Raw genomic sequence first — 13,253 nt, 5'->3', positions numbered from 1 at the left:
CATTTTTTTTCATGCATTCTACTGCTGCATCCCAAGCCAGCAATGTGCTCCGGCTTGGGCAGAAAGAAACATACAGTTCATGAGATGTCTTGTACCTCGTTGAAGGATGTTTTTCAAATAAATGAGAAAAAAGGTGCCCTCAAATGCTATAATCGGACTTTGCGCCATATAATATTGTCACGTAGTTGTGACTGCAGTCAAGCGAACAGGAAAACAGCAGGAATGGCTTCTAAACAAAACTCTTTATTTGGGCTGACTTGCGCCCGCAAAGAACTCAATCACTCGGAGGCGGAATACCAACAAGCGTGCTCGGCGTTCGTCGACCAGAATGCCGGCCGCTCTCGGCCATGCTCTTTTTAAAGCTGATAGCGAACTTTCGAGATAAAGCTGGAAAGTTACTAGAACATTCCTGAACAACGTAGAATCGGCTCCGCCTGGATGCGATCAATCGAGGTAAATCTAGGCGTGTCTAGCATCACAAACAAAGCTATAAAGCGGCGTGCCGGCAGCTTTGAAGAATGAACAAACACTACAAACATTCGCAGCAATATTGTAGAAAAAGGAGGAGTCCAACTATGTGTGCGAATTTTTAATAACATACGGCTCATTGATGCATATCTCTTTTCATTTCCATAATAAAGACGAGAACACAGGGAATACAATAACAGATGTGTAATTTCATCTGAAAGAACGCAGACCATGACGTGTTACTTTCTCAGCGATGTTTGCTCGCGATTAGGCCATCAGACAATATTTTTTTAATTCCGGCACATAAATATGCAAAGCCATTTTAAGGGAAAAAGTGTTGGCGCGTCGCTATATTGCATGCACTTGCAGGAAGCATGAATCAAAGTGGTCGTTCAGCACGTGCGTGCGTAAGTCTGAAAAGCACGTGTTCCGAGTCCGGAGAGTAAATGCACAGGTCCAGAAGGCGAATGTGCAGGCCCAGCTTTCAATTTGTCCAATGACACACGCTCTAATATTAATAGTTGTTGGCTTATTTCGAACGCCGGTGATAAAACGAAAGCATGTTTCACATTGCGATTAGGCACACAATTTTTTTAGGGCTGCTTTTTATTCTGTTTTTGTTTCTTTAATACATAATGCCATGACAACATTACCCTTAAATTACTCTCTGACCACCGACCTGCAAGTACTAGAACTTGTAATTGCGCCGGAATCACTTTATTTACGATCAAGAGTGCTTGTAACTTCGAATGGCAATCCATTCCCGCGAATTGCACACTGGCAATTGCAAACTACGCCAGTCCAGGAGAATGAAAAATAAGCTGGTGCAGCTTCCGAAACTGTTGCCAAGCTTAAAATAAGGAGCATGGGCATATAGCACGCTTGCACTAAGAAAAATTTTAAGCTTACCTTGCTCAACTCCAGAAGACCATACTTTTTCGAGTTGGTTACCGGCCAACACACAGAGGCGTCCATCGTTTCAGGCACGCCGTGAGCAGTTGAAGTACCAACCAAAGGAGGGACTGTAGCAAAACGATGAACTTCGCAGATTATCGCCGGACGACTGCAACACCGAAGCGACTGAAGACTGCAGCACTGCGGCATACCGCGATGGCAAGTAATACGTCGGACGCACCCGGCGGACGGATACAAAATCATGACAAATTTTTTTAGGTCAAAATTACATGCAGAAATTTCAGTTATACGTGGGAAACACACGGATAATTATTTACTCACAATTTTCGCTTAGACACAGACAGTAGTACTAAATTTTTGTAGAAGAACTATTTCTTTCACCGGCGTACTTCGCAGGGCTCGCGTAACGCGCACGTCCGATGAAATCGAAGCAGGCGCCGGAAGAGTGCGCGCGAAAGGGGCGACGAAATAAAAATGGCGCAGTCGAGCAGGCGGGCCCGCAAAGCACACCTTTATCTTTAGCCGGGGTATGTTACGTATTTAGCGAATGGAACGTTAATGTGTGATCGTGCCAAAAAAATGTGTGATGGTGGCCAAAGAGTTCCAAGCAATATGACCAATGGCAGTCGTATTTAATTGCGTTCATCTTGGTAACCAAGCTAATGCCTATTCCTATCAAGGAAGCAGGGTGCTGGCGTAGGATAATGGGCATCGAGAGGATTCCAAGACGTGTCCAATGATAGGTAATCGGCCAGTGCTGCTTGAGACTGCAACGCGCTCACCGCGGAACTTCCAGCTCGGCAACGGCTACACCGTGGCTTGTCTCGAGTGGACATGAGTAGGCAAAACTAATTTCGTTTATGCGTCCCAGGTGGAGCGGCACAACACGCTAGCGCACTTTTTAAACTTGTATGGTAGATAGACACAATAACTCTCAGCATACGGGCGATAAAACTATTCTGCAGTGTTCTTGCGGTGTAGGTGGTTAATTTCTATTATATGTAAGCCTATCCGAATCAAACAGGACAGGACACACACAAACGAAAGGTACACCTTCGGCGCAAACTTCAGAGCCTTTATTCATGTGTGAAAGCACGTAATATACAAGCGCGGTACCGAAGCGCGCAACCACCTTCGTCATTAACACACAGTAGTCACATTTTTCTTCGGTAACAAAAAATAATCACATTGCTGAGGGAGCCCAGATTCAACAAGTGGGGAATCAAAGAGCGCTGCCCGCTTGTTTCATGTGGTCTGAAAAATAGCGTGATCAGGGCCACCACAGCTTGCCTTGCCGTCAATGCGCGACTGAATCGAGGTGATAAACTCACTGTAAGCGAGGCCTGTCTTTCTCTTTGCGTACACACAAAGAGGATTGGCCCTTCAGAACAATTCTTTCGGAGCGAGGCAGTTGGCAGCAGGTTTCACGGCATTTCCTACAAGATTTCCTTTCCTTGCTAACAGTGAACGATCCTTTCTTGATAAGAAAGCCAGAGCAAGTCTTCAAGTTTCTCGAAGAGCAAGGCCTGCACGCGGAAAAATTTTCTCAGTAGACATGAAAGACTTACACTACTCTTTGCCACACGATTTGTTGTTCGAGGCGGTAAAAGAAAGCATAGGTTTCAAACTGCCTGTGGCATTATCTGTATAAGCTTCCTTGAAGTGTTGTTCTATCCGCGCTCCACCTACATTACCTTCAATGGTGGGCTGTACATCCAAGAAGGAGTGTGCATTGCATCATGCGTTGCGCCTCTTCTTAATAATCTGCTACTTGGACGTTATGACAAAAAGCTGCAAGAAGCCCTGCAAGCCGTCTTCCGTTATGTGGACAATTTTCTGATCGTCTACAAGTCATCTAACCCCAGAGGGATGTAAAAGAGATTTTCAAGGTCCTCGAAGAGACTCTAAAAGACTTCACTTTGACAAAGGAAGGAGTTTGAAAACAACCAACTCCAGTTTCTTGACATGCGCCTCTTCATATGCCCACAGCACAACTGTTGGTACTACTCTCCACGCTCAAAGAAAGGCATCGTGCCATACCTTTCAACACACTCCAAACTAGTAAAAGAGCAGTAGCGACAAGCGCCCTGAAGAACGCCCCCAAAAGGTCATGTCATCATCGCATCGATGAAGGCTTCAAGGGCCAGCTGCAACGATTGCGCACTGCTGGGTTCCCGGATGAAGTTGTCTGTAGTGTTGGCAACAAGACCTTGAAAGACTTCGGGCAAGAGGCCACAAGGACGCAGGAGCAGGAGGGAAGGGAAAACACTGTTGTAATCACGTACGTGCAAGGCGTGAGTCATCCGTTGAAAAAAAAACCTTCGGGCGGTCCGACGTCAAGTTGGTTTTCTCTGCGCGAAACATACTAGAAAAACTTTGCAAGGTGGTCAACCCAGTTGACACGTTTCCGAAACAGTGTGGGAAGAAACATGAAAAAGCTTTCGTTTAGTGTACAAAGGAAGTCGTCTACGATATTCCATTATTGTGCGCATTATCATACATTGAACAAACTTGGCGCTGTTTGAATGACAGGCTCAGAGAGCATAATGGAGATATTAAAGACGGCACAAGCAAGAACTTACCTGAACACGTAACCACTTGCCAGTGCACTGCCACTTTTGACATGACAAAGGTTCTTAAACGCTGCAAGAACCAGCTTGAACTTGAAATATTTGAAGCGTATGCCATTCATAAACAAGGAGAGAAGTGCTTCAGCACTCCCTCTGTTAACTTGAAAATAAAAAGAGATCCGATTTCTTGATGGCTGATTGCGAAGAAACTCATTACCTAGCTTTAATGTTTTCATGTTTTCACCATATGGGCGAGGCATGGGTTTCTACATATTGGCGTTGCTCCAATAAATTTCTTTCAGTTGACGGTCAGCGTCTGTGATTGTGTCTTCTCTTTTTGGTCCCGTCTGCTGCGCTGTTTTTATGTAAAGAAAGAAGCCCCATTCAGACTTTCAGGTTTGGTTTTGCTTTCATGGGGGTTTAGCGACCCTAAGCGACTGCGGCTATGAGGGGCGCCGTAGTGGAGGGCTCTGGATAATTTGTTGTGTGGTGTTGGGTTTAATGGTGAATAAGCATATCGATAAGGCTATTATGCACCATGCTCAAGGTATAGGAAAATTCTTTTCTGAAGATTTTTGCTAATATTTAAGATAAAGTAGGGTACAGGGTCTAAAAAGTTAGTTTTTTCTACCTAGAGATGAAAGAAATTTCTATGAGAGCAAAGAAATTTTATAAAAGTCTTCTGGTAAAAGCTTTAAAGAAGGCCGAGTAACCTCATCAGCGGGCCTTGGCTGCGCAAGGAAATTGAGGTTACGAACGAACCAAATAAAGGCCTCAGTATTCTTCTCAGGGATGAGCAAATTGTGGAAGTGTATCATATAATAAAGCGAAGCAGTGGATCAGTATTTACAGTTTCTCAAGAACACCTGCTTCTATTAGAAAGTTCAAAACAGAAGACTTATTAACAATGGCATTTTCACCTAAGATGAGTTAAGGGTTTAAAGAAATGCATTCATTATAAAATTTAGTAAAGTTCTTTACAGTTTTGCCTGTTACTTATTTTGAGCTCGTCTCAACATCTTTCACAGTGTTGTGTTGCGTTGGGATTAATGGCACACAGACAGTTAAGGCCATCACGCGCTAACCACAGGGTGTAGAAAAGTTTTCAGCAGATTTTTATAGAAATGTAAAATATGGTCGGTCGTGTAGAGGGCCTAAAACATTGCGTGTATTACCTAGTAATGCCAAAGGAAAGACATTTGAAATATAGCCAGCAATGAAAGGTTAAAAAAAGTTGGGAAACCTCTGCAACCATCCTTGGCTGGGCAATGATGTCGAGGCTCCTAGCCAATCGAGAAAAAAAACCTCAGCCTTCTTCTCAGGAATGAGAGAGTGGCTGCGGAAATGTAAAAAGAGTCTGCTTGTTGTAATAAATGAAATATACTTCACATAATATATAATTTCTATAAAATAAATGTTCTGTTTAAAAACTTAAAAACCTGTGAAGTGTCTACAAGTGCATCTTCACCTGAGAGCAAAGCTAGAGGAAATGGTATGTTTTCATTATAAAAAACCGCAAAATACTTTTTCCGCAGCGTTTCAAGTTTTTTGCATGAGAATAAAACATGGTTTACTGTTAGCTCTTCTCCGCATAATTCACATTTCGGCTTGTCTTGTTTTGTCAGTGCGAATTCATGTGTGAAGTTTTTGTGTCCTATACGGAGACGGCAGATAATCGCTTCTTTGAAACGTTCCTGTTGGATGCAGGACTTCCATTCACCTGAACCTGGTTTTACAAGGTATTTTGTTATTTTCTTCATTTTTCAAGGTGGACAGCCATTTTTTCTTAGTATACAATGTACTAAATTTATGCGATCTTTAAAGGGAATATTTAATTTTTAATTTGCCTGCCACGATTCTGAGCAGCGCAGAAGCCTGCTCTCTCGTTGCCTTTAATTCAGATATGGCTCGGTACCCAGCAGAGTTTTATGTTTTGTTTATGAGTTGTGGTTATTTTTATATTGTGCACAATGTCGTCAAGTATAGAAATGGTTTCATTTCTAGAGTTTAGAGTTGTAAGTAAACTTAGGGAGTCTAACTAATAGTGTTTGTGAGGTTCTCGTTTAATATTTTTTGAATTGCTACACAGACGGCATAACATTCGGCAGTGACGATGGATGCATACTGTGGGAGTCTTACTATTTAACTCCATTTCTCTAGCAACACTGCCACATTTCACAAAGAGGTTTGTGTTGTTTCGTTAGTACGAAATTACGTGTAATGTGTGTATGTCCAAGGCGGAGACGACATCAAATTCCTTCTATAATTACCTGGTGCCTGCAGGTTTTTGCATTCACCCATGACGGGCTTTACAAAGTTCAGCTTGTTGTTAACTTCGTTGTACTATGAAGCCTGTCATTTTGCTTTCTGTTTATTCTGAACAAAGTTCATGCAGTCTTTATGCGGTATGTTTACTTGTTTTGCTTCACCGCTGCGGGGAAGTGTGGCATATGCATCAGCGCTCTCGTTACCGCTGATTCCCACTTGACTAGGAACCCAGTAGAACTTGACTGCACGTCCCTGGGTCTCAGTTTTAAAGACATTATATATTATGGTTCCTCTCATGGGCTCGACTGCATTTCTAGAGTTTATTGCTATAATTACCGCGAGGAAATCAGTGAACACAACACTGCTCCTTATGCTTTTCTTCATTCTTTGATCTATGGCTGCAGCAATGGAAAAGAATTCTGCTGTAAAAATTGAAGCCCACTGAGGCAGCCTGACTACTTTCGTCCATTTTCCTTGTATTGTCGAACTTCCTGCATACAGTGCTGTGTTTTACAGCCGTGTGTGTAGAAATCGGTGTAATTCTAGTAAATTTCACTTGCTGCAAAAAACGTGCTGTATAGTCCTGTGGGGTTTGCCTTTTGTGAATGTGTCAGTGCGAAATCGCACACATCAGGAAACGTGTACCAAGGTGCAAACGGGTCGGGTCTACGTGCAACATCGGGAAGTGCGTATAGTATGTTTATTTCTTAGAATTTTCCTTCGAAGCGCAGGAGGAGTGGTCTAACAGCCTGAGGTTTGTTGGTAAAGAGTATTCTGGATTGGCATCTAGTAACTCTGGGCTAACATTGATCTTTGGTGACAACCTAGTTTTTATTACATATTGCCACACTGCTGACACTCTGCCGGCACCACCTGTTGGCCGAACCTTGCCTCCCAGCGCGTGGCCGAGCGTCTTCTTTCAAATGAGCTTGGCTCTTTGGCGAGCCTCGCCCCAGTAAACGGCTGTGCTTCCCGCTTCCTGCTGCGTTTGTCGGTGACATTTGGTGAAGCCGTGCTGGGTATCATCCCATGTATGCTAGCTGACCCCGAATACATCTGACGTTTCTCCCCGACACTCGGACGCCACACCCGTCTACAAAGCAAGCCTTCGCCTGCGAGGCCTGCAACCAGAGTTTGAGATACTGACCAGGCCTGGGCGAGCTATGACGTCGACCACCGGCAGCCAGACAGGTCAGTACTCCGGCAGTGACCCGCCGTTCGGCTTTCTCGCACCTCGGTCGCCACCATCCTTCCACGGCGACCGGTTCGAGGATGTAGAAGATTAGAAGATTGGTTGGCCAGTTTTGACCCTGTGGACCGCATTCAACCAGTGGGACGCGGAACCTGATGATTATGTATTTCGGACTGCACGACTCGGCGAAAACGTGGTTTGAGAACCACGAGGCGTCCTTCTCCAACTGGGCAGCTTTTCGCCGTGAGTTGCTCGCCACATTCCGATACACTGCTTGCTGTTCCTCGGAAACAGGAACCAAGGTCCCTGAAGCCCCACTGCTGAGTGTCTGCAACAACCATCTGCCGGGCTTCGGCGTAACCTCTGAACCCATTGCGCTGTCATATCATGCATTTAAGGCGGAACTTAAGTGTCCCCTACAGTTTTTCATCTTTTTCTTTCGCGAATTGCCCTATCATGGGCTATTGACAGTACTTTAAGAGGGGCAAAGTGTAGTCGCGCATTGCAAATCAATTGGCTGGGAATTTATTCAGTGATCAAATTTTTTTCAAGCATGCCTCAGTGTGAGCCACTGTCAGTACATCAAAACGGTGCAGTGCCATCCTACTCTGCAGTTGATTTTGGACTCACAGAAGTTTTCTTTCGTAGATATCAGCAGTTCACCTGCGAGCCATCTTGCCCCAACCCCCTATCCGACCGCGCCGGTTTCAGCTCTTCGTCTAGCACCTGCACCTCCGGGCAGGCATTAGCCTTCTGACGGCAACGCGGGGGCTTGGCCGCGCTTCTTCTTCATCGTCCAAGACGTCGCCAACCTTCAAAAAGGAGATTATGTGGTCCAGCACGTCATAGCCCAGCCTGTCGAGCTGACACCTTTCCGCGGCGCCCTCTTCTCCGTTTTGGGTCGGGTTGCACACCAATTTCGCTTTCACGATGCCGGCCAACTTCCAGAACTGCGCCCAAGGAACAAACGGGCAGGGCTGTCAGGTACACGAAGCTGAGTGGTTTGGTTGAACGCGCTACGCAGTGAATACTCAGAACCATCATCATCATTGTAACCATGAGCCTGATTACGCCCACTGCAGAACAAATGGTCATCCTATATCTCTCATATTAACGCTGTCTTGTGACATCTGCGGCCCCTTTATCCCCGAAAACTTACACTCTCATCGCCACCTCGGTCAGTAGCTCCTCAGCTGCGGGGGGCTGAGGACCGAGGCTTAATTGGTTTATTCAGTTTCCGTGGCTTGACGTCCCAAAGCGACTCCATCTATGATGGGCGCCCTAGTATAGCGCTCGGGATAATTCCGACTACGAGGGGTTATTTAGCAGGCATTGACATTCAGTTATTTGAACATACTGTTAATCTCACTTTGGGCTGTTACAGAAGTGGATTTGACATACGAAAATGTACATTCGTACGGCCAAGTCAAGTTTGAAACCCGCCGCGGGTGCTCGGCGCTCGGCTGCTGATCCGAAAGACGCGGGTTCTCATCCCGGCCATGGCGGCCGAACTTCAGTGAAGGCGAAGTTCTAGAGGCAGGGGGACTGTGCGATGTCAGTGCACGTTAAAGAACCCCAGGTGGTCCGAATTTCCGGATCCCTTCACTACGGCGTCCCTCATAGGCATGAGTCGCTTTGGGACGTTAAACCCCAATAGACCAAACCATCGAAGTTTGGCGACACATAGTGTTAGTGAAGAAACAAGTGTACTACTGGGTATGCAATCAAACAAATCGCATTAAGAAGAGTGTACACAGTCATCATCCGCTTACCCGCAAGACATGGGCTCGTACCCTGCCACAGTGGACGTATCTCGATGCAGGCGGAAATCTAGACGACTGTGTACTGTACGATCTAAGTGTACGTTAAGGAGCTGCGCGTGATCGAAATTATCCGCAGCCCTCCGCTATGGCCTTCCTCATAGCTTAAGGCGCTTTGAGACGTTAAACCCCGTAAAAGATAAAGCAAACCATTAGGAGAAATGAATACATATTCAAGTTTAAGGCGCAAAAATTCTACCACACGATGGGACAATTTTGTGCGCTCCTTCTGACCAGACTTGTTCGACGTGTGCAGAACTAACCGGTCTTCGTGTCGTCGTTCAGTACATCAATCAGCGTAGCCCACAGCAGTGGTCTATTTTCGCCTATTTTAAAGCAGCCCTCGAAGGCATAGAAGCGCCTGTTCGGCGTGGAACCCAGGAACAACTGGTGGTGGAAATCTGAGAAGTACATCAATTTGTCAACAGTAAAGGACCCTACATTATCTACCATTGGTTACCAGGACTCAGCGGCATAGCAGGCAATAACTGCGCGGACGAGGTGGTGCGAACTGCTCACCACTACGGCATTGTGTGCCGATCCCCATTTAGAGAGCAGACTCAACGGCCTGGCTTCGCGCACTAGCGTGGGATGTCACGCTCGCCGCGTGGAATTCTGGCCCTTTTTCCAAATCACGTTTGAAACACCTGGACCCTGACCTGAAGCTCCGGCTTCAACCCGGCCTACCACGACGTGAAGCAATTCTGCTGTGTCGCCTGTGGCTTGCTGTAGCTTTCACTAACCATTACTTCTTTTTAATCGGTATAAGTAACAGCTCTGCATGTGCCATCTGCGGGTGGGACGAGACTACAGCCCACATACTTCGTGAATGCCCAGCATACAGGCAGTCTCTGCCGTGCGCTGAAGCGTCTAGATTTACGCCCACTGACAGAACATTCTCGGCCCCTCACAGACCGCGGCTATCGTCGGTGGTGCAGACCTTCCAATCAGTGCTACGCTTCTTGACAACTTCGGGCTTGCACGATAGGCTGATTATACAGCATGCCTCCTGGCTTCGCATACAATCTTCAGTTTCATAGTACTACCAGTTCCCCATCTTTATATCCGTCATCCCTCTCCCCCAGTGCAGGGTAGCAAACCGGTTTCTTCGTCCGGTTGCCCTTCCTGCGTTCCTTCTCCTCCTACTGCTATCTTTCCCGAGAAACCTCCTTTGTATGCCTGATTTCACACGTTTTAGAACCAATTCTATGCGATGGCATGGTGGCCTCGTTGGAGAAAAAACCGCAGTCCGCTGCAGGGTCGCTATTTGGTTTACGGTCTTAATGGGCTTAACTACACAAAGCGACTCAGGCTATGAAGGATGCCATAGCGGAGCGCTCCGGATAATCTCTGCCACCTGGGGTATTGCAGACGCAGCGATGGCGTAGAGGTAAAGCATCCGTCTCGCGTGCAAGAATACCGGGGTTCGGATTGCGGTGCCGCGTGATTCTCCACCGAGTTTAAAAGAGAAACCCCGCGTGTATATGGAATTGCATAACCAAGCATGGAGTGCGATCTGATCTCGGTTACCAGAACAGACAAACACACTCTCACTAGAGCAGGATTTGGCTACCCTGGTGTAGTAGTTGGCCACAAGCTTCTATGAACAAACCAGTTAATCATCGGCCCTCAATTCCCAGCGGCTGCGGAGCAAGTGACCAAGGTGGCGGTCAGACCTGTGACGCAGCGGAGTGTGCTAAGAATCTGGCAGCGTTTAACTCTAGAACCATATGCAGTGAGGCTAGCTTAGCTGTGCTGTTCAAGGAACTGTAGGGTACTAAATGGGATTCCATAGGGCTTAGTGAGGTTAGCAGGACACATGAGGCGTGTACAGTACTACAGGGCAGGCATGTATTGTTCTATCGTGGATTAGCGGGCAGACGATAACTAGATGTGGAATTTCTCATCAATTAGAATATAAATGGCACGTAGAGGAGTTCTATAGCATTAACGAGACGGTGGCAGCTGTCGTAATTAGTCTTAATAAGAGGTGCCAGCTGAAGGTAGTGCAGGTCTACGTGCCTACATCCAGCCGTCATGCACAGAATGGAAGCTTGAGCGACTTGTTGACGATTCACTTGCCACATACCGCTAAACGGACACGTAAACAGGGCTCCCGTCTTGTTTGTCGCTCTGTGTCCGTGTCTTTTTAGCGCTATGTGGCAAGTCATGACCAGATCGTTGAAATCTTTTACGAAGACGTCGAATCGGCAATGAACAAAGTAAATTAACAGTACAGAACACTAAACAGGCGATTCGATGGAAAGGTAGGTAAGCAGCAGGCCGCAGACCAGGCGGTAGGCGACTATGGCATAGGCTCCAGGAACAGCAGGGGGAGATAGCAGAGTTCACAGACAAAAATAATTTACGGATCATGAACTTCCGGAACCGAAAGAACAGAAAGTGGACGTGGAACAGCCCCACTGGTGAGACTAACAACGAAATAGACTATCCTCTGCGCTCATCCTCGCGCTCACCCTGAGTTATGGAATATTCTTCAGGTCCTCCCACTGAGGAAACCTCCCGGATACGATACGATCAGACTACGAGATCTAAGAAATAATTACAGCAAACTAAAAATTGTGCTCCTGCATATTCTTAACGGTTGCTTCTCAGCAGGGGAAATACCCCAGGGTATGAAAATATCCGTTATACGGCCCATCTATAGGTCGGGCAAAAAAACTGATAAGAGAAACTACCGACCAATCGCTATATTGCCTACCATTACTATTTTAATGAAGAAAATCGTATATCAGAGCATGTTGTCGTTTTGTGACCGATTTGATATCCTAAATGGCACACAGTATGGTTTCCGGCGCGAGACTAGCACTGTAGATCTTCTAGAAGATTGTTGTGACAAAATTAACATGCATATAGATAGAAATGAGATTGTCCTTGGATTGCTTTTAGACTTAACCAAAGCTTTCGACACAGTGGACCACGGCATTCTGTTGCAGAAATTAGAGAACATTGGATTTCGCGGACCTTACCTCGTGTTTTTCTCAAACTACCTTTCAAAACGTGTTCAGGTTGTGCGAGTCAAAGATAATTTCAGCGACTTCAAACCTGTTCTATATGGCGTGACACAAGGCTCCCTTTTAGGACCTTTCCTTTTCAATATTTATGTAAATGACTTGGCATATCTTAGACTGAATTCGGTACTTTACCAGTACGCTGATGACACAGCGCTCCTTGTTCCGAATGAGTCGTACAACAGGGCTGCAGAGCTGCTACAAACGGATGTTAAAAAAGTGTGTGATTGGTTTTCAGGTAACCAGATTTACATTAACAAGCAGAAAACGGCTCTGGTTTGTTTTAGAAATCCGCACAAAAAGGTCATATTAAAGTGATCTGTTATTGTGCACGGTACTTTCTGCCCTAGATGTCAATGTGTTTCACTGCCCTTGTCTGAAAGAGTCAAATATGTAGGCATTCATCTCGACGCCAATATGTCTTGGTCTGCTCATGTTGAGCATCTCATCAAACGACTCCGTGTTACTTCTATGCATCTTTACAGAATGCAATTCAATACTTCTGTTAGGTTGCGTCAGCTTGTGTTTAAGGCTATAGGAGAGTCTATATTAAGGTATGGTGTCAGTGTTTATGGTTCATGTGCGTTGTCTAGAAGGAACCAAATCGATAGATTACTAAACAGAATTTCCGCAAACATTTTGTATGGCACGTCTAGGGAGACCTTAGATAGTGTTGAAAGAATGATTGCAGCTGATGTGTACTTCATTCAAGATTTATTTACACATCTAGTAATTAGTAGAAACTACTTTTCTAATAACTTTAAGCTTCCCGTGAACAAACCTAAGATACTAAGAAAAGTAGAGCCCTTTAAACTTCCCAAGATATATACACACTATGGAAAAAGGTGCCGAATGTTCTACATCCCCTTCCTTTTTAACCAGCTTCCAACAAAAATACTATCATTGAAGGCTATCAAAGAGGTCAAATCACAAGTAAAATCCTGGCTAGTTACGTCTAGAACCTTAAAAACGGTACACTGACATCATG

General features: G+C 45.6%; 1 protein-coding gene across 1 annotated transcript in view; it reads right to left on the bottom strand.

Annotated features, from left to right (window-relative positions):
• Positions 1 to 8,000: 8,000 nt before the first annotated feature.
• Positions 8,001 to 13,253, bottom strand: part of LOC149369695 (uncharacterized) — a 97,290-nt gene continuing 92,037 nt past the window's right edge. The window contains exon 10 of the mRNA XM_089576289.1: positions 8,001 to 8,363. Coding sequence (XP_089432415.1) covers positions 8,133 to 8,363 — 231 coding nt within the window. The 3' untranslated portion in view covers positions 8,001 to 8,132. The remainder of the gene's footprint in view (positions 8,364 to 13,253) is intronic.

This window comes from Amblyomma mixtum, chromosome 1 (genome assembly GCF_055824585.1).
Source record: "Amblyomma mixtum isolate Tamu chromosome 1, ASM5582458v1, whole genome shotgun sequence".
In the NCBI taxonomy this organism is placed as follows: domain Eukaryota; kingdom Metazoa; phylum Arthropoda; class Arachnida; order Ixodida; family Ixodidae; genus Amblyomma; species Amblyomma mixtum.
The sequence above is the reverse complement of the archived record's forward strand: the minus strand, read 5'-3'. Positions and strand labels throughout refer to the sequence as shown.